Here is a 19821-nt window from a genome sequence, read left to right on the forward strand (position 1 = left end):
TCCAGCATTTATTGCTTGTAGACTTTTGGATAGCAGCCATTCTGACTGGCATGTAATGGTACCTCATTGTGGTTTTGATTTGAATTTCTCTGATAATGAGTGATGTTGAACGTCTTTTCATGTGGTTGTTAGCCATCTGTATGTCTTCTTTGGAGAAATGTCTGTTTAGTTATTTGGCCCACTTTTTGATTGGGTCTTTCATGTTTCTGGGCTTGAGCTGCAGGAGTTGCTTGTATATTTTTGAGATTAATTCTTTGTCCATTGCTTCATTTGTTATTATTTTCTCCCATTCTGAAGGCTGTCTTTTCACCTTGCTTATAGTTTCCTTTGTTGTGCAGAAGCTTTTAAGTTTAATTAGGTCCCATTTGTTTATTTTTGCTTTTATTTCCAATATTCTGGGAGGTGGGTCATAGAGGATCCTGCTGTGGTTTATGTGGAGAATGTTTTGCCTATGTTTTCTTCTAGGAGTTTTATAGTTTCTGGTCTTACATTTAGATCTTTAATCCATTTTGAGTTTATTTCTGTATATGGTGTTAGGAAGTGTTCTAGTTTCATTCTTTTACAAGTGGTTGACCACGTTTCCCAGCACCACTTGTTAAAGAGATTGTCTTTTCTCCATTGTATATTCTTGCCTCCCTTGTCAAAGATAAGTTGTCCATAGGTGTGTGCATTTATCTCTGGGCTTTCTATTTTGTTCCATTGATCTATATTTCTGTCTTTATGCCAGGACCACACTGTCTTGATGACTGTGGCTTTGTAGTAGAGACTGAAGTCAAGCAGGTTGATTCCTCCAGTTCCATTCTTCTTTCTCAAGATTGCTTTGGCTTTTCGAGATTTTTTGTATTTCCATACAAATTGTGAAATTATTTGTTCTAGCTCTGTGAAAAATACCGTTGGTAGCTTGATAGGGATTGCATTGAATCTACAGATTGCTTTGGGTAGTATACTAATTTTCACTATATTGATTCTTCTGATCCATGAACATTGTATATTTTCCATCTATTTGTGTCCTCTTTGATTTCTTTCATCAGTGTTTTATAGTTTTCTATATATAGGTCTTTTGTTTCTTTAGGTAGATTTATTCCTAAGTATTTTATTCTTTTCGTTGCAATGGTGAATGGAATTGTTTCCTTAATTTCTCTTTCTGTTTTCTCATTGTTAGTGCTTAGGAATGCAAGGGATTTCTGTGTGTTAATTTTATATCCTGCAACTTTACTCATTTATTGATTAGCTCTAGTAATTTTCTGGTGGAGTCTTTAGGGTTTTCTATGTAGAGAATCAGAGACAACGTCTTTTCATCTTTGTATCTGAGCATCTAGCAGCATCAGTAAAAAAAATTGTTCAACTCAAATGAAATGGTGATTTCAGGTTTGAAGTCATGTGGATCAGCTGATACTTTTTAAAGTGACTTTTATATTTTAAAAATGAGATGTAACTCATGTACCATAAAATTTACCATTTTAATATATTCGGTGGTTTTTGCTATATTCATAGTTGTATAACCAATATGACTATCTAATTCCAGAACATTTTTTATCACCTGAAAAAGAAACTCTTTACCCATTAATGGCCTCTTTCTATTATTCCTTCTTCCTCATCAAGAAAGTGAAAAGATATTCCACAGGATGGGAGAAAATATTTGCAAACCATATATCTTGTAAAGGACTATTATCCAGACTACTTAAAGAACTCTTACAATTTAACAATAAAAAGACAAACAACCCCATTAAAGAATAAGGAAAGGATGAGAATAACTATTTCTCTGAAGGAAATATACAAATGGCCAATAAGCACATGAAAATATGTTCAACATCATTAGTCATCAGGGAAATGCAAATTAAAACTAGAATCAAGGGAATTCCCTGGTGGTCCAGTGGTTAAGAATCCACCTTCCAAAGCAGGGAATGCATGTTCGAGCTCGGATCTGGGAACTAAGATCCCACATGCCATAGGGCAACTAAGCCTATGCACCACAATTATTGGGCCCATGCACTCTGGAGCCTGTGCACCATGCCAAAGATCCTGTGTGATGCAACTAAGACCCAACATAGCCAAAAAAAGTAAAACTAAAAATAAATAAATATTTTTAAAAAACTACAATGAAATACCACTTTACACCCAACAAAATAGCTATAATCAAAAGAACAGATAACAGAAAGCATTGGAAAGGATATAGAGAAACTAGAATCTGTATATATTGCTTGTAGGAATGTAAAATGGTACAGTTGCTTTGGAAAATAGTTTGGTAATTTCTGAAAAAGTTAAAAATGGTACACACAGTGGAATATTACTCAGCCATTAAAAAGAATGAAATAATGCCATTTCCAGCAACATGGATGGACCTGGAGATTATTATATTAAGTGAAGTAAGTCAGACAGAGAAAGACAAACAGATGATATTACTTAGACTTGGAATTTAAAAAAAGAGATACAAATGAACTTATTTACAAAACAGAAACAGACTCACACACAGACTTAGAGAACAAACTTATGCTTATCCTAGGGGCTTCCTTGGTAGCTCAGTCATAAAGAATTTTCCTGCCGATGTGGGAGATGCAGGTTTGATCCCTGGGTGGGGAAGGTCCCCTGGAGAAGGAAATGGCGACCCACTCTAGTATTCTTGCCTGGGAAATCCCATGGACAGAAGAACCTGGCAGATTATATAGTCCACGGGGTCACAAATAGTCAGACATGACTTAGCAACTAAACAACAACCACCCTGAGGGGCGAGTAGGGGAAAGGGATAGACTGGGAGTTTGGGATTGACATGTACACACTACTATATTTAAAATAGATCACCAAGAAGGACCTACTGTATACCACAGGGAGTTCTGCTAAATATTCTGCAATAACTTAAATGGGAAAAGAATTTGAAAAAGGATACTTGTGTATGTATAACTGAATCACTTTACTGTACACCTGAAACTAACACAACACTGTTATTCAACTATAATCCAACATAAAATAAAAATAAATAAAGAGAAACAAAACCAGAGAAACATCCTCTCCCCCCAAAAAAAGTTAAAAATAGAGTTACCATATGATTCAGGAATTCTACTCCTAGGTATATACCGAAGAAAATTGAAAATGTATATTTGCACAAAAACATGTCTATAAATATTCATAGCAGCATTATTCATAATAGCTCCAAAGTGGAAGCAACTCAAATAGCCATAAAATGATGAATAGATAAATAAAATGTGATATAGCCAAACAATGGAATGTTATTCAGCTACTTAAAAAGGAATGGAGTATTGACACATGCTACAATATGGATGAACCTCAAAACATTATATGAAAGAAGCTATACATGAAAGACTACATATTGAAAGATTTCATTTATATGAAATATCCAGAAAAAGCAAATCTATATAGAAAGAAATAGATTAGTAGTTACCTAGAGCAGAAGGGAAAGAGAGGAAATGGGGAGTGACTGCTAATGGGTAAACAGTTTCTTTTTGGAGTGATGAAATGTTCTAAAGTCTATGGTGGTGATGGTTGCTCAACTCTGTGAATTTACTAAAACCCACTGAATTATTAAAAGGATGAATCTGGGGGCTTCCCTGGTGGCTCAGTGGTAAAGAAGCCAATGTAGGAGACACAGGTTCAATCCCTGATCCAGGAAGATCCTACATGCTGTGGAGCAACTAAGCCCATGTGCCTCAACTATTAAGCCTGTGCTCTAGAGCCCAGGAGCCACAACTTCTGAGCCCACATGCCACAACTACTATGCACCCTAGAGCCCTAGCTCTGCAACAAGAGAAGCCTCTGCAATGAGAAGCCTGTACACCACAACTAGAGAGTAGTCCTCCGCTCACCACTAGTAGAGAAAAGCCTGTGCAACAGCAAAGACCCAGTACAGCCAAAAATAAACAAATAAAAATTATCTATTAAAAAAGGATGAATTTGATGGTATGTGAATTACAGTTCAACAAAATATTTTTATTTTAAAAAAAGGCCAATAAAGGGGGGAGGGAAAGGAACTTAAACACTAAATTGGCCATTTACATGTAAAAAGATAAAAGAAAAATAAAACAGATGGCTAGCCTGTATTTCCTGTCTTAAGAAAGGCTAAACTGAGGATCTGATCAGGTCAGCAGGAATTATTACTATGATAAACTGCTTGGAGCAAGAGAAAAGAAAGGGAATTTAAATATCCTTTAAAAAAAAATGATAATATAGGTCAAGGAGGCAGAGGAGGAATTTGACATTTTCAAGTTCATCCCACAATTCAGGTTTGAACAATTGTTTCCAATTCAGGCTGCGAAGGCACTCTTGGAAACAGCTATCTAGTCCTGCCTGTTCTGATCAAGGTCTTGAAAGCATAACTGAAAAGTGCTGGCACAGTTTATCCCAGTCTAAGGCTTGGTTATGATGCCAAATTTAGCCTCTGGCAATTTCTTTCTGTTGAGAATCCCTGGGGACTCATTTGACCTCCTTTTGGAGAGCTGCAAGGGAATTTGCTTCTGGACGGTGGCCTGGCAAGCGAGGAGTGGCTCAGCCGGCTGCCTAATCTTCTATTAAATTAATGATCAAGTGTACCTGGGCACCTTCACTGGAAGATCAGTTCTTTATGTGTGGGGGTTGGACTAGGAGTTTTCCAGATAACCCGAGATAATTGCCAGCATTAAATATTATAATCACCTTGAGAGGAATTCTTTTAGAATGTACTATATACATTTCTGCCTTTTTGTACTTAGGCTTCTTTTTTCCAACTGATATTGAAAGTATTACATGCCATGAGCTTCCCTGGTGGCTCTGTGGTAAAGAATCCTCCTGTCAGTGCAGGAGACATGGGTTCGATCCCTAGACCTGGAAGATCCCCTGGAGAAGGAAATGGTAACCCACTCCAGTATTCTTGCCTGGGAATCCCATGGACAGAGGAGATTGATGGGTTACAGTCCATAGGGTCACAAATTAACAAAACAGGAAATGTGGAAAATAGAATACTATTCTCCTTCACTAGAATTAACCACTGCTAATAGCTGGGTGTGTATTCTTTCAGACTATTTTTAGATTTGTTTATAAGCATTGATACACACACATACATACAACTTACACGTACAACTGACACTCAAAGCAGGTTTTTTAAAAACTTAAAAAAAAAAACCACACAAATGGGGGACTTCCCTGTGGTCCAGGGGTTAGGACTCTACCTTCCAATGCAGGGGACATGGGTTCAATCCCTGCATGGGAACTAGATTTAACATGCTGCAGGGCAACTAAGCCTGTGCATGATAACTTGAGAGAAGCCCGCACAACCCAACAAAAGATCCCAGTGAAAGATCCCAGGAGCCACCCTAAGACCCAATGTGGCCAAATAAATAAATATTAAAAAAAAAAAAAAAGAAAAAAAACCACAAATGGGATCATACTCTACCTCTTGGTTTGTCACTTGCTATTCCTTTTAATACTTCCTGGAGATATGTCAGTACAAGTAAATCTACCTTATTCTTTTTTTTTTTTTCTTATTCTCTTTTATGCCTGCACAACATTCCATGGAGTGTTTATACTGTAATTTATTTAACCATTCCCTATTGATGCATATTTCCTACATTTTCTCATTATGATTTCTAAATATGAACTCATACATGTACATCTTTGTGTATATGTGAGATACTTGGGGCACAGATCCTAGGAAGGAGGATTAATTAGATTTTTGATACATCTGGAAATTATTTTTACAACTTTTTACTTTGAAATAATTTCAAACTCACTGAAAAGTTGCAAGGATAACATCATGAACTTCCCTGTTCACCTTGATTCCCCAATTGTTATCATTTCATTACATTTGCTTCTTCTCTTCTGTTTCCCCACCCTACATACATATTATATACATGAGGTTTTTTTTTTTTTTTTTTTTTTCTTGAACCATTTGAGGCATCTGATCCATTGTGGACATGAAGCCCTAACCTCTAAATACTTCAGTGTACATTTCCTAAAAACAAGAACATGCTCCTATAGAACTTTAACACAAGCATCCAAATTAGAACACAGATATATAAAACTTTGAGTTCACACAAATTTCTCCAATCCAAAATTACGGAGTTCATTATGGGCTTCTCACTTTCCATGTTTGCAGCTCCCTCCTCCAAAAGAGAGAAACCTGCTCTCACCATTCTCCTTTATTTCCTTGTTTGCCCAACAGCACTGGATAAAATAAAAAGGTACCTTGCAGGCTGCAGTCTCTTCAGTCCTTGACCCTGACTGTGCCAGTTTCTGGGAAGGTGAAGAATTAATTTATTTTTGAATATTGCGATATAAGAAATATATCTTTTTGTTTGTTAGTTTAACGGATAACCAGGGGCTTCCCTGGTGGCTCAGTGATAATCTGCTTGTCAATGCAGAAGACATGGGTTTGATCCCTGATGTGGGAAAATCCCACACGCAATGGAGCAACTAAGTCCCTGTGCCACAACTATTGAGCCTGTGCTCTAGAGCCTGGGAGCCGCAGCTACTGAGCCCACTCACAGCAACTACTGAAGCCCCTGGAGCCCATGCTTCACCATAAGAGAAGCCATGGCAATAAGTAGCCTGTGCACCTCAACTAGAGAGTAGCCCCTGCACTCTGCAAGCAGAGAAAAGTCAGAGCAACAATGAAGGCCCAGGACAGCCAAAAACAAACAAATAAATAATTTTTAAAAATGGATAATCAATTGTCTAAACACCTATTTTCAATTATTTTGAAATGTCCCCCACATATGGTTGTATCAGGATTTGATGATCTATTCCCTTTCATTAATCTATTTTTTATAACTTTTTTGGGGGGCTATGCCATGTGGTATGTGGGATCTTAGTTCCCTGACCAGGGATGGGAAACTGTGACCTCTGCATTGGGAGTGCAGAGTCTTAACTATTGGGCCACCAGGGAATCCATCATTAAGCTATTTTTTAAAATTTGTGATCCATTGCCACACTTTAATTTATGTGATTACATATTTTGATGTCTGGCAGGAAGAGGCCTCTCATTACACTTAAAAAAATACCTAGCTATTCTTAAGTGTGCATTCTTCCAGATGAATTTTAGAATTAGCATGTCAGTTTCATTAAAAATCCTATTATAAATCTGATTGGAATTGCCCTGATTTAGTAAGTAATTTGGGTAAAATGGCATCTTTACAATATCATGAATCTTCCCATCTGGTCACATGGTATGTCTTTTCATTTGTGCAGTTTAAAATTTTCCTTCAGTGGATATTTGTAGTTTTCTTTACAAGAGTATTGCACATACAGTTTTTTCCTAGGTTTAAAAAACTTTTTGGTGGCCGTTATTAGGGAGAGCATCTTATTTTCTATGTGTTTTGTACACTGTACAGATTATGCTACATATACAATTTTGTACCCTGTTTTTTTTTTAAATTATTTTAAAACTATTTATTTATTTGGTTGCACTGGGTCTTAGTTGTGGCACACAATTGTATCTTCGTTGGGGCATGAAGAATCTTTACCTGCTGCATGTGAACTCTTAGTTGTGGCTTGTGGGATCCAGCTCCCTGACTTTTTGGACATGATTAGAAAGTAACAAAGGGCTTCCCAGGTAACTTAGTGATAAAGAATCCTCCTGCCATGCAGGAGACATGGATTCAATACCTGGTTTGGGAAGATCCCCTGGAGAAGGAAATGGCAACCCACTCCAGTATTCTTGCCTGTAAAATCCCATGGGGCCTGTTGGGCTACAGTCCATGGGGTCACAAAGAGTCGAACACGACTTTGCAACTAAACAACAACACACAACAACAGCAGAAAGTAACAAAACTGTGAACAAACAAATGGCAGTGTCATAATTTGAGTTAATGCAGTGAGAATCTGCATGGGGACAAAAGTCATGCAAGACTGACCATGGAAGGCCATTATCTCCTTAAACTGGCAACTTCTGGCCTTGCATGCTTACTCTGTGGTGTTCCTCTACACACTTGACTTTTTAAAAATATTTATTTACGTATTTATTTGGCTGTATCGGGTCTTAGTTGTGGCATGTGGGATCTTTGCTATATCATGCAGGATCTGTCCTTGTGATGCCCGAACTCTCTAGTTGCAGCACACGAGCTCAGTAGTTGCCGTGTGGAGGCTTCATTGCTCCAAGGCATGTGGGATCTTAGTTCCCCAACCAGGGTTCGCACCCGCATCCCCTGCATTGCAAGGGGGATTCTTAACCACTAGAGCACCAGGCAAGTCCTACACACTTCACTTCTTTGCATTTCTCAACGTGATATAAAATCTCTCACATCTTCAGAACTTGACTATGCGCCTTGTGGAACTGTTTACATAAAGTTGAGTGCTGCATAACTCTGAGAAAGGCTGTATACTGAATATAATCTAATTTTCTTGATTACTCAGGACTCATACAGACTCAGATTTTAAATTTTTCTTCCCCAAGCCCTATGGAGGTACATGGAACCCTTTTACCCTGTGTTAAAGGCACTAAATTGCTATGCTTTTTGATCATTAAGTCGATATTTATGCCTCTTTTCATCTCTACCCTGCTTACAGACCTTCAGCCTTCTCTTCTCACTGCTATCTGCGTGTCTACATGGGATAGTTTCTCCTCCCTCTTCTAGTTTACTGCTTTTAATTTTTTATGAGTTTGGAAACCAGATTGCCAGGTCGCTTAGAATCGAATCCAAGTAAAAATTAATAGCCTCTGAGAAAGGGCTTCGATAAATCCCTAGGAGTAATGGGCATGATCTCTAGGGCACGGACTTCGGTGAGCTCTAGTTTGTTTTTGCAGAGGTCTTTTTCCATCTGCTTTATTTCCCTGGTTCCTTGCTGTACTTCAGATAGATGAGATTGTCAGAGAGCAGAGTTTCACACAAATGAAGTTGCTTTACAATCACCAATTTGGTAGCATAACGTTAAAATGCCCCCTTTCCTTTTCCTCTGCTGAACTCTGATTCTTTACTCCCTTCTGTTCTTTTCATTGTGTGTGTCAGTTGACTAAACCTAGAGAAATTGTTTCTGGAGTTTCAGGTCCAGTCAAAACCTTCATTTCCCTTGCCTTTTCTGTCTCCCACCTCTTTTCAATAATTAAAACATCTCCGCATTTCACATCAACAAAACTATAATTCCCTTATATTAGAAAATCATTTCCTTGGTACAAATGAGCTTACTTACAAAACAGAAACAGAGTCACAGACGTAGAAAACAAACTTATGGTTACCGAGTGGGAAAAGACGTGAGGGAGAAAGGAGTAAATTGGGATATTGTGACTGACATATACACACTACTTCATATAAACAGATAATTAATAAGAACGTGTTGTACAGAACAGGGAACTCTACTCAGTACTATGTGATGACCTATATGGGAAAATAATTTGAGAAAGAGTGGATATATGTATAACTGACTCACTTTGTTGTACAGTGGAAACTAACACAATATTGTAAATCAACTATACTCCAAAAGAAATCATTAAAAATAATTTATCTAAGACCTCTTTTGATTAAAAAGAAATTGTGTATTCCATTATATGAAGAAAACATTGACAACTTACACAACTCTACTGCATTCTTACCTTTTTTCTTAGTCATAACTCATTGATAAGGGCTGTGGTACTAAACCATGATTGTGTGATCATTCTCTTTACACCAGTCATTCTCCCTTGGCTACTGATGGTCTCTCTTAATATTTAACTAACTTGCAACTACTTAGGTGCTTTGGATGTGGCAGGTTCAATAAAACCCACACAATACTGGAGAATCAACTACAATTTCATGTCTTATTAGTAGGGGGTCAGTGGCATCATCTTTGTGTTTGGGCACAATAAATACCCTCAATGATGACAGTTTTGTGATTTCTTTAGCGTGGTGTCCTTAAAAAAAATGTTTCAACTATGAGTTCAAAATGGGTGGTCATCAATGTTCACTGTTTTAACTCTGGATCAACTCAAACTTTCTTATACAGTGTGATTCCTCAGTCATTTTTCAATACATTGAATTGTGACATTCATGTATTTGCAGGTGAATGAACATTTTAAGCTCTTACACAGTGGAACAGCCTACCAATCAAGAGTTTATTTCCAGTAGCAGCATCATTTTCAATATTTGTTTATGCAATTATTTGAACATTTTATTGCATCTTTATCACTATTTATAAATACAAGTAGAAAATGGAAACACTGATACCAGTAATAAGAAGCATGCATGTCGTTCAGTCGTGTCCAACTATTTGTGACCCCATGGACTGTAGCCTGCCAAGCTCCTCTGTCCAAGGGGATTCTCCAGGCAAGAATACTGGAGTGGGTTGCCATGCCCTCCTCCAGGGGGTGGGGTCAAACCCAGGTCTCCCGCCTTGCAGGTGGATTCTTTACCATCTGAGCCACCAGGGAAGTCCAAGAATACTGGAGTGGGTAGCCTATCCCTTCTCCAGGGGATCTTCCCGACACAGGAACTGAACCAGGGTCTCCTGCATTGCAAGTGTATTCTTTACCAGGCGAGCTACCAGGGAAGCCTCCCAATTAAGAAGATATATTTCCTTAATGTAATACAATTGAGCAAAGGTGGAGTCATTAGCCACATATAAAGCACTATCCTTGGTCAGGTAGACGTTAGGACAAAATTAGAAAATATACTATATGCTGGAAATACTTTATCAAAGATCATATCTTAAACATGAGCTGCAAATAGCAACTGAATACTATTTTCAGCTCTTTGGAGGGAAATGTTCTTGTAATATACATGTATTTAATTTTTTCATAATTGATTTTTGTATATGTTAACAGGATTGTATTAAGAAATTGGGTAGGAATGGGGAAGAAATAAAATAGGGGTTCACTCTTGAGAGTTCCAAGTGGAACTTACACTCCTTTTTCCTTCCCAGTGTCTTTTGTCGAATTTACATTACCAATACTAAGTACCTTCAAGCTCTGTAGAGAAGGAAGAGGTCTGTGCCTAAAACACAAACAGATGTGCTTTCAGCCTGTTGCTTCTGTGTCCTTTGCTGACTTCCCTTTCCCCAATTAAAGGCATTCCTCAAGGTTCAACCATAAACTAGGGTGTCTGATTTTATTTTAAAAATTTTTTATTGTTTATTTTTTATATTTATTTTTAATTGAAGGATAATTGCTTTACAATACTGTGTTAGCTTCTGCCATACCTCAACATGAATCAGTTGTAAGTATACGTATGTCCCCTTCCTCTTGAACCTCCTTCCCACCTGGGTGTCTAATTTTAAATGGTAAAGGTATTTTCAGAGTTTCGAGTTGTAACAAACTGAAAGGGCATGGTGGACTTTCCTGGTGGTCCAGTGATGAAGGATCTGGCTGCCAGTGCAGAGGACAAGGGTTTGATTCCCGGTCTAGGAAGATTCCCCGTACTGCAGGACAACGAAGGCTGTGCACCCTAGAGACTGTGCCCTGCAGCGGCAGCACTCTGCAACTAGAGAGGAGCCCCTGCTCATCACAACTAGAGAAAGCCTGCGCGCAACAACAAAGACCCAGTGCAGCCCAAAACAAAGAAATAAACAAAATCATAAAAATAAAAAGGGCACAGCAGTAACAAGAGGGTTCTTTGAGGAAGTTTGGTTGAAAGGTCAACTAGATCCAGAGCCGTGTCCTCAGTTCTGTAGGGCCACAAATTCTAGCCTGTCCATAACATAGAGTGGACTGGACTCTGTGTTATGGGTGGACTCTAGGTCAAAGGGTGATTAAAGCTAAATATAAAATCATGAGAAATTATATTTTCCACAGGGCCAATTTTTAATTTTAATATGCAAAATTGTACATGGATTAGAATGCTTTTGGTGGTAAGAGCAGTATTTTCATCCTCTCCTTTTTACAGATCTTGATTATTTAATAAATTTACTTCACAAACATGTATTTAGCATCTATATGAGATAGATGCCACATGAGATAGCTGCTGAATAAATATATATACATAATTAGTATACACACACACATATATATATATACACACATTAATTCTGAGGTAGCATGCTCTATTAATTGTAATGAAAACTTTCCTTTTCATTTTTTATTCAAATATTCTAGATCCATATTTTAATTTGGATTTTGTCACTTACTGTGGGATCTGGGGCAAACCATTTTGAGTCACACTGTTTTCCTCTAGTAAAACGGGCATAATAACTCCAATCCTCTGAAGTTTTCATGAGGATTAGAGCAAATAAAATAACATGTGAAATATCTAGGCACAGGCCTGTTACATTGAATGATAACAGTCCACAGAGACTTTCTATGGATCAGGTACTTCTACCTGTATCAACTTAAGCCTCACATCAACGCTATAAAGTAGGTGTCGTTTTTAAAGCCCAATTCACAGGTGAATATCTTGAAATCTAGAAATGCAGAATAACTTGCTTATGGTCACGCATTTAGTATTAGGTTGGCCAAAAGGTTCATTCAGGTTTTTCAATACATCTTACAGAAAAACCAGAATGAATTTATTGGTCAACCCAATAGACTGTTGAGTTAGGATTTGAGTGCAGTCAGTCTGGGTCCAGGGTCCATGCTCTTATACACCTGTGCTCTATTTCCTCTCCTGAGTATTCATTATCTTCCCCTTCCTCACCTAAATTCCAACTCTCTACAGACTATGTCCACTTGGGTGACTTTCCATTATCTTAAATCAGGAATTTCCACCTGGAGCCTACAGGGTGGGTTTCAATCAATATATTCAACTTGTAATTAATTGGACTTCATATATAAATGATGGACATGTGGTTCAAACAAGCATAGCCATGGAGGAATTTCAACAAACGTCCTGGAATCCAAGGATGGGGTGTGACGAATCCATGAGCTCAAATGTATTTGAGCAATGTCTGTTTTTCGGGCTCATGGGTTAGGAAAAACATCAGTTAACAGTATCCATAGCTTCAGCTACTAGGGAGAGATTGACTTGATCCTTTGGATGTAAAGTACAAACTTTCCAAAAAGGGCCTTAAAGTGCCCAGCTGGCATCAAGAGCTCTCTGGCAGTCAATTCCAAGGGTGTCCATTACAAATCGTATAACATGTCTAAGTACAAATACATTTTTTTCCTCTGAAAAAAGGATCCATTGATTCTGTCAGATTCTCAAAAGAAGTGATTTGTAACTCAAAAGCAGTAAAAAACTACTACAAACACAAAGTATGCCAAAACCATCTCTTTCTTCTCCTATACACCAGTCCTTCTGCCTCCTCTGCTTCTGTCACAGGGAGCAGTCTTCTAGACAGTCTTGTCACCATGTTGTATTTTGATTTCTCACTGTTCTTTACTGTCTGTGTTCAGTTATTCAGAAATAATAGTAGTAGTGCTCAGTCGCTCCATTGTGTCTGACTCTGTGTGGCCCCATGGACTGTAGCCCACCTGGCTGCTCTGTGCATAGAATTTTCCTGGCGAGAATATTGGAGTGGGGTGCCATTCCCTTTACTCCACGGGATCTTCCCGACCCAGGAATTGAACCCGCATCTCCTGCACTGGTAGGTGGATCCTTTGCCACTAGTGCCACCTGGGAAGCCCTCAGTCATTCAGAAAGGTCTGTTAATTCTTCCCATGCAATGGCTGTTGGAATTGTTCCTTTCCATCTTTACTGCCACAATTCTTGACTATAGCTGTCCTCTTATTTACCTTCTTAAAAGATATTAATAGCTCCTCTTAACCAAATGATTATTACTGGTCCCTCCCTGCTCAGGTCTACTTTATTAGATTATTTTTAAAAGATATTTATTTATTTGACTATGCCAGGTCATAGGTGTGGCATGCAGGATCTTTCATCTTTATTGCGGCATGTGATTTCTTAGTTGTGACGTGCAGGCTTTCTTTAGTTGTGGGACCCATGGGGGCTTCTTTAGTTGCAGTGCATCTGCTTAGTTGCCCCAAGGTGTGGGATCTTAGTCTCCCCCCTGCAACCAGGGATTGAATTCGTGTCCCCAGCAATGGAAAGTGAATTCTTTAACAGTGGACCACCAGGGAAGTCCCTGGTTCACATTTAAAAAAATACTGTATTCTGTGTTCTCATTCGCATCTTATATCCTGAGGTTAACTGATAAAGGACAAAGTGTATGTTTGGGTTCAGACTGGGGCTCTGCCAGCCATTCAGTGTGACCTTGAGTTAACTAACTTCTCAGAGCCTCTCCATCCCCCTTATCTAGAAAAGTGAGATAATAATACTCACCTGATACGATGTTGTGAGAATTAAATGTGGTATACACAAGGCATTTAGTAAAGCATTTGCAGCCAGTAGGTACTGCTAGCATCACCGACTCAATGGACATGAAGTTGAGCAAGCTCTGGGAGACAGTGAAGGACACAGGAGCCTGGCATGCTGCAGTCCATGGGGTTGCAGAGTCAGACACGACTTAGTGGCTGAAAAGTGAAAGTGAAAGTCTCTCAGTCCTGTCCGACTCTTTGCAACCCCATGGATACTCCATGGAATTCTCCAGGCCAGAATGACGGGGTGGGTAGCTGTTCCTTTCTCCAGGGAATCTTCCCAATCCAGGGATCAAACCCAGGTCTCCTGCATTGCAGGCGGATTCTTTACCAGCTGAGCCACCAGGGAAGCCCAGTGACTGAACAACAGGCAATCAATCAACAATGGTGGAGTTATGACTCTATTCAGTAGGGAGTTAAAGGCAGGCCTGGGGTTTACTTAAGAGATTTGGAGGTATGGGGAAGACCTATGCCATATGCAGAGGTGAGTAACTGTGCAGAGTTGATAGAGCAAGGAAGCTCATTTTGAATGTTTAGATCAGCGGTACCCAACCTTTTTGGCACCAGAATTGGTTTCATGGAAAAGAATTTTTCTATGGACCAGGATGGGGGTGGGGGGATGGTTTGGGGATGATTTAAGCGCATTACTTATTCATTTTATTGTTCATTTTATTTCCATTATTATTACATCAGCTCCACCTCAGATCATCAGGCATTAGATCCCAGAGGTTGGCTGCTGCTGCTGCTGCTGCTAAGTCACTTCAGTCGTGTCCAACCCCATAGACGGCAGCCCACCAGGCTCTGCCATCCCTGGGATTCTCCCGGCAAGAACACTGGAGTGGGCTGCCATTGCCTTCTCCGCCCAGAGGTTGGGGACCCCTGCTGTAGCTGGCCTGGCAAGTTGGGAGGTATACAGTATGGTTGGGTCACTTTATGGACAGTTATTTACAGGTTCCTCTTACATGACATACATTAAGTCATAGACTAAGTTACCATCTTGATTAGAATGGAGTTTTAATAGGTTAAAAAAAAAAAGAGCATTCTCTCAGGATTTCAGGTATTAGTGACAAAGAAGGGAATCCAGGGTGAGGAGTTGAGAACACAGGTGGCTTCTCTCTTTAGTGCTGCTCTCCATCCCTACGTACCCCACCCCTACCTCTGTCAAGGACAGATTGCTTCTGCCACAACGTTTAGAGCATGGCAGCACACTGCAAGAACTATGTGGAGGAAAACTGGCTGACTAGAATCATGTTAGATGACCTAAACAGCGAAGGAATAAGTTCATTCCAGTGGACACTGGCATTGCTCAGTGTGAACAAGGGATCTTGGAAAGGTCAGCCAAAAGAAATGGAGACTGATCTTTGGAAGTATGATGAGGATAGTGAGTCAGAGTTACTCACTTCATCAGAGCAAGAGACCCTGTGGGTTATAGTTATTAGAGCTTACTGTGGGAAACTCCAATAAAGAGCTCTGCTGCTAAAACTGACCAATTACAGTGTTTTTCTGATTTCCAGGAAGAATGGATCTATAGGTTTTCATTTTGTGAACCATTATTAAACTTTGGGTATTTTCTAGTGAAAAGTTGCAGACAAATTTCAAAGGAAAAACACAGATGCATTATTTCTTAAAAATACATTATTATTTTTAATATGGGGGAGATTTGCACAAACATAATATAGCCAGATTTAGTGCTGGTAAAATTGCATCAAGTCCATATGGCAGGATTCAATCTAACAATATTTCATGGTGTTCCACAATGAGCACCATAATTTCTGAGTGCCGCCACCTGAACTAGTTTGAAAACCAACACATTACACCCCTGACTGCCTTTTGTTATTTCTTGGGGGAAAGGAATGTTATTAGCTCAGTGAAACTCACAGGCAGAGGCTTACAATCAAAGTAATCTTTAAAATAAATAAAAAAAGACCAAAAGAGAACTAAATAGGGTAAATTTGAGTGCAAGAATAACATAACAATAGCTAAAGTTTCCTGAGCACTTATTTTATACCAGGCTCTGTGATAAGTACTTTTCAAACATAACTTCATTTAATCTTCCCAACCATCCTGTGAGGTAACATCACCCATATTAAATGCCTGCATGCATGCTCAGTCGTGTCTGACTCTTTTCAACCCCACAGACTGTAGCCCACCAGGTTCCTCTATCCATGGAATTTTCCAGGCAAGAATTCTGGAGTGGACGCCATTTCCTACTCCATGCCCATATTGGATAGATGAAGAAAGACAAGTCTCAGACTTGCTCAAGGTCACATAGGCTGGGAAGTAGTAGGTGACACTGAGATTCAAAGCCAGGTTTCTGGACTTCAATTGTGATATTGTTGTAATGCCTCTTTGGTGTATACTATCTTTACAAAAACTCTAAAATTTTAGAGATACAGTAAAGCCCACCAATCTTTTTGCACCAACATTAACCCTTGTAATCATTAACTAGATCAAGATAGTGAACATTTCCAGCACCCAGAAGACTCCCTCCTGCCCCCTTCTCAGTCAGTTCCTCTGAAGTAATCACTAGTCTGCCTCTATCGCCATAGGTAAATAGGTTTTAGTTAGAGCAATCTAACTTTTTGTAGTTATCACCAAAAGATCCCATATATCAATCCTTCATCTTGCCAGTTTAGCTGTAGCATTTAAAGCTGCTCTAGCTCTGACTTTTAAGAACTCACTGGAGACACTAGCTGTCGCATGTGGCTTCATATTTCTTTCATTATTCTGAAATTAATACTAACTTTGAAAAGAAAAAACACAAAGAAAATCCTGGATGAAGTAGATTAAAGGACCTTTGCCAAAACTCTCTGGGCTCCCCAGGTGGCGCAATGATAAAGAAACCTCCTGCAATGCAGGAGACACAAAAGCGGAAGGTTCAGATTCCTGGGTCAAGAAGATACCCTACAGGAGGAAATGGCTAGCCACTCCGTATTCTTGCCTAGAAAATCAAACAGACAGAGAGCCTGGTGGGGTATAGTCCATGGGGTCACAAAGAGTTGGACAGGAGTGAGCCACTGAGCATCCTGGCACCAAACCTCTCTATGGCAGAAACACCACAGACACAGTTTGCTTGACTGAAGTAATTTGGTGCATCAATTTCCAATCATGGTGTCTCATTAGGGAACAGATGACCAGGAAAGGTCATCTCAGTTCATGGAACAGACGACTAGCCAGGCAAGACTGGTAATAGCGATAGCTTTGCATCATTTTACAGCATGCCAACAAATTTATGTCCAGATATCTTCCACAGTTGAATTGCTGTTCTGTGAGACAAGAGGAAGAAAGATTAAGGTGAAGAAGATCTAGGTAGAGTCAAGTGAGGGAAATAGGACCTCAAGGAGGCTTTACTGCGGTGGCTTTCCGCGCTTGGCCTACTAGCTGTTCAAACTACATTACTTCCTGTCCAACCTGGCTGTGACAGAACCAGCGTCACAACTTCACCTCAGGCTCTCAAGCTGCGGTTGGTGAATTTCAGCACTGATTCTAGAAAATAGATCTCTCATCTCTTTCTCTCCCCTCCATTCCTGATTTTGCACTTCATTCTGTTTCCTACACCAGTTGACTTCAGACAACATTTTGAAGTTGTCTACAGACTACAGTTGAATATCAGGGAAAGAAGAACTGACAGCAATAGGACTCAAAGACTCTAGGAGCGACATGTGTGTGAGGTGACTTAAGTCGGGGGAAATCTAGAGGACCGTTCTGGCCATCAAAGCAGCAGGGCAGGCCCAGAAGTGGGCGCACGTGACAGCACCAGCACCTCGAGAGTGACATCACCGTGGGGGCGGAGCCCAACCATCCCGGGCCTTGTCTGCTATTGAGCTCCCCTCCCCTCTTCCCCACTGAATGCCCACGACCCCGCCAGTCAAAGCCCCCTGAGGAAACAGAAATGCCCGGACCTCACAGAGCGGCAGAACCGGGGCCCAACCTCTCGGCGCAGAGACGGGTTCGGTCTCGGCTCTCTCTCCTCGCCACTCCCCACCCCCAAACGGTGGAGGGGGCGGGGGCGCGCGCGCTCCACCACGCACGCGCCCCCACGCACGCGCTCTCCCTCCGCGCTCGCGCTCCTCCCCACCCCGGCCCGGAGGGGGCGGGGCTGCGGGCGGCCTCGGAGGGTGCGACGCCCCCGGCGCGGCGGCGGCGTTAGCGAGCGGCCGGCTGGGCGCGGGTTGCAGGGCGCGCTGCTCCGGCGGGGCCCGCTTGGCACAGCCGCCTCGTGCGAGCCGCCCGCCCGGCGGGGTAAGCTGCGAGCGCTCCGAGCGTCGGACCCGGGGCCACCGGCGCTGCCCTCCCGCCGCCGCCCTCGGTGCCTCCTCTGGGCGGCCCCGCCCCCGTTCCCATCCCCCTCGCGCTCACCTCCCGGCTGTGCCGCGCGCGAGGCGGAGCAAGTCGCCCGCCGCCGCCGCCGCCGCCGCCGCGGCGCTGAGGGGCGAGAGCCTGCACCCGCGCCGCCGCTGACAGGGGGACCGCCGCGGGCTGCGCTCGCCGCCGGGAGGCCCCGCCGCGCCTTTCCCGGACGCAAACCCACCGCGGCCGTCGGAGCGCAGCGAGGTGCTCTGGGATCGCGGGCGGCTCCGGCGGGCGGCGCGGTCCTCACAGGAGACCCCGGGGACTGGGGCTTGCCCCGGGGGGTGCAGCGAGACCCCCCCTCAGAGCGGCAGGTGAGAGACCGCGGGAGCCCGGGAAAGGAAGGTCGCTTCAGTGACAGGGGCGTTCGCCTCCGACGCCCGGGCTCCAGGGAGAGGGGCGGAGGCGAGCGGGGAGGCAGCGAAATGGGCAGCGGAGTGCCTCCGGTGTGGAGGGCGTGGGGAAGGTTGGTTCCCAGTGTGGCCCTCGGGGTGGCTTCGGATGAGTCCGGGATCGGTCACTTCGGTGTCACCGAAGGTGTCATGGAATTTGGTACCGAGAGAATCTCCGGATGACGGGGACCCGGGAGGAGATGCCAGGCAGATTGCTAAACGTGGCAGGGAAGGTGGTGCAGAACGAGTTGCAAAATGTGCCCCCAGAATGCAGCATAAAAGTAGTTGTGAAATGTGCCAGGTAAGGTACAGGGTGGGTTGGCCTGTATGGCGTTGAAATTCACAGCAGAAGTGTTCTTTAGTGATATCGTTAATTCCTCTGGGAAAGGAGGCGTAGTCTAAGAAGAGATTAATAAGGCTCATGGCTAGATATTTTATCACAGGAAATCGAGAGGAGCTATGATATGCTATTTTTTGAGATAGTGTGAGTGCCCACGTGAAAGAAGCAAGCAAATTGTGTCTAGTTGTGAGATGGGAAAGAAAAAATAGGGCTAAGATAATTCCGGTTTGCCGTCAGCGTGTAGAGCACTGATACAATTGCAGCCTGTGTTCTATTCCAGGTGTAGGATGTTTAAAATGGTTTTCACCAAACGTAAACAATGATAATTAATATTAGGAAGATTTGGGTGTCTTTCACTGTCTTCTCTCCTCCCCTCCAGGAAAAGAAAAAAAGAAAAAAATACAAAAGACACACCAAAAAAACGCACCCCACATCTTGACCATAATTCTGAGTTCAAGATCATTAGGCAAAGGGACATTTTTTCCTAGGTGCCCCTTTCTTCATTTTTATACGAGTGAAAATTTCTGGAATGAGGAAAACAAAACAATATGGTGAACAAAAGGGATAAATTTTCAGGCATTTTGAGGGTTGGAGCCAAA

The 19821-nt window shown here is 41.6% G+C and overlaps 2 protein-coding genes across 6 annotated transcripts in view; one reads left to right on the forward strand and one right to left on the reverse strand.

The window, feature by feature from the left end:
* The window catches only part of LOC122693253 (translation initiation factor IF-2-like), a 47869-nt gene that overhangs the window by 12106 nt on the left and 15942 nt on the right, over window positions 1–19821 (reverse strand). Inside the window, exons 2-3 of the mRNA XM_043900795.1 lie at window positions 19047–19280; window positions 18043–18985 (exon numbers count right to left, since the gene is read on the reverse strand). Of these exons, the coding sequence (XP_043756730.1) occupies window positions 18043–18985; window positions 19047–19280 (1177 nt within the window). The remainder of the gene's footprint in view (window positions 1–18042; window positions 18986–19046; window positions 19281–19821) is intronic.
* Window positions 18275–19821, forward strand: part of TANC2 (tetratricopeptide repeat, ankyrin repeat and coiled-coil containing 2) — a 371488-nt gene continuing 369941 nt past the window's right edge. For 4 of the 5 annotated variants that reach the window (XM_043904965.1, XM_043904967.1, XM_043904968.1 and 1 more), the window contains exon 1: window positions 18672–18804. The gene's annotated coding sequence lies outside the window, so the exon portion shown is untranslated. Of the gene's footprint in view, window positions 18383–18671; window positions 18805–19821 lie in introns of those variants that run through there. The other variant, XM_043904966.1, reaches the window with a different exon arrangement.

The sequence above is a fragment of the Cervus elaphus genome, chromosome 5, assembly GCF_910594005.1.
Source record: "Cervus elaphus chromosome 5, mCerEla1.1, whole genome shotgun sequence".
Classification (NCBI taxonomy): Eukaryota; Metazoa; Chordata; class Mammalia; order Artiodactyla; family Cervidae; genus Cervus; species Cervus elaphus.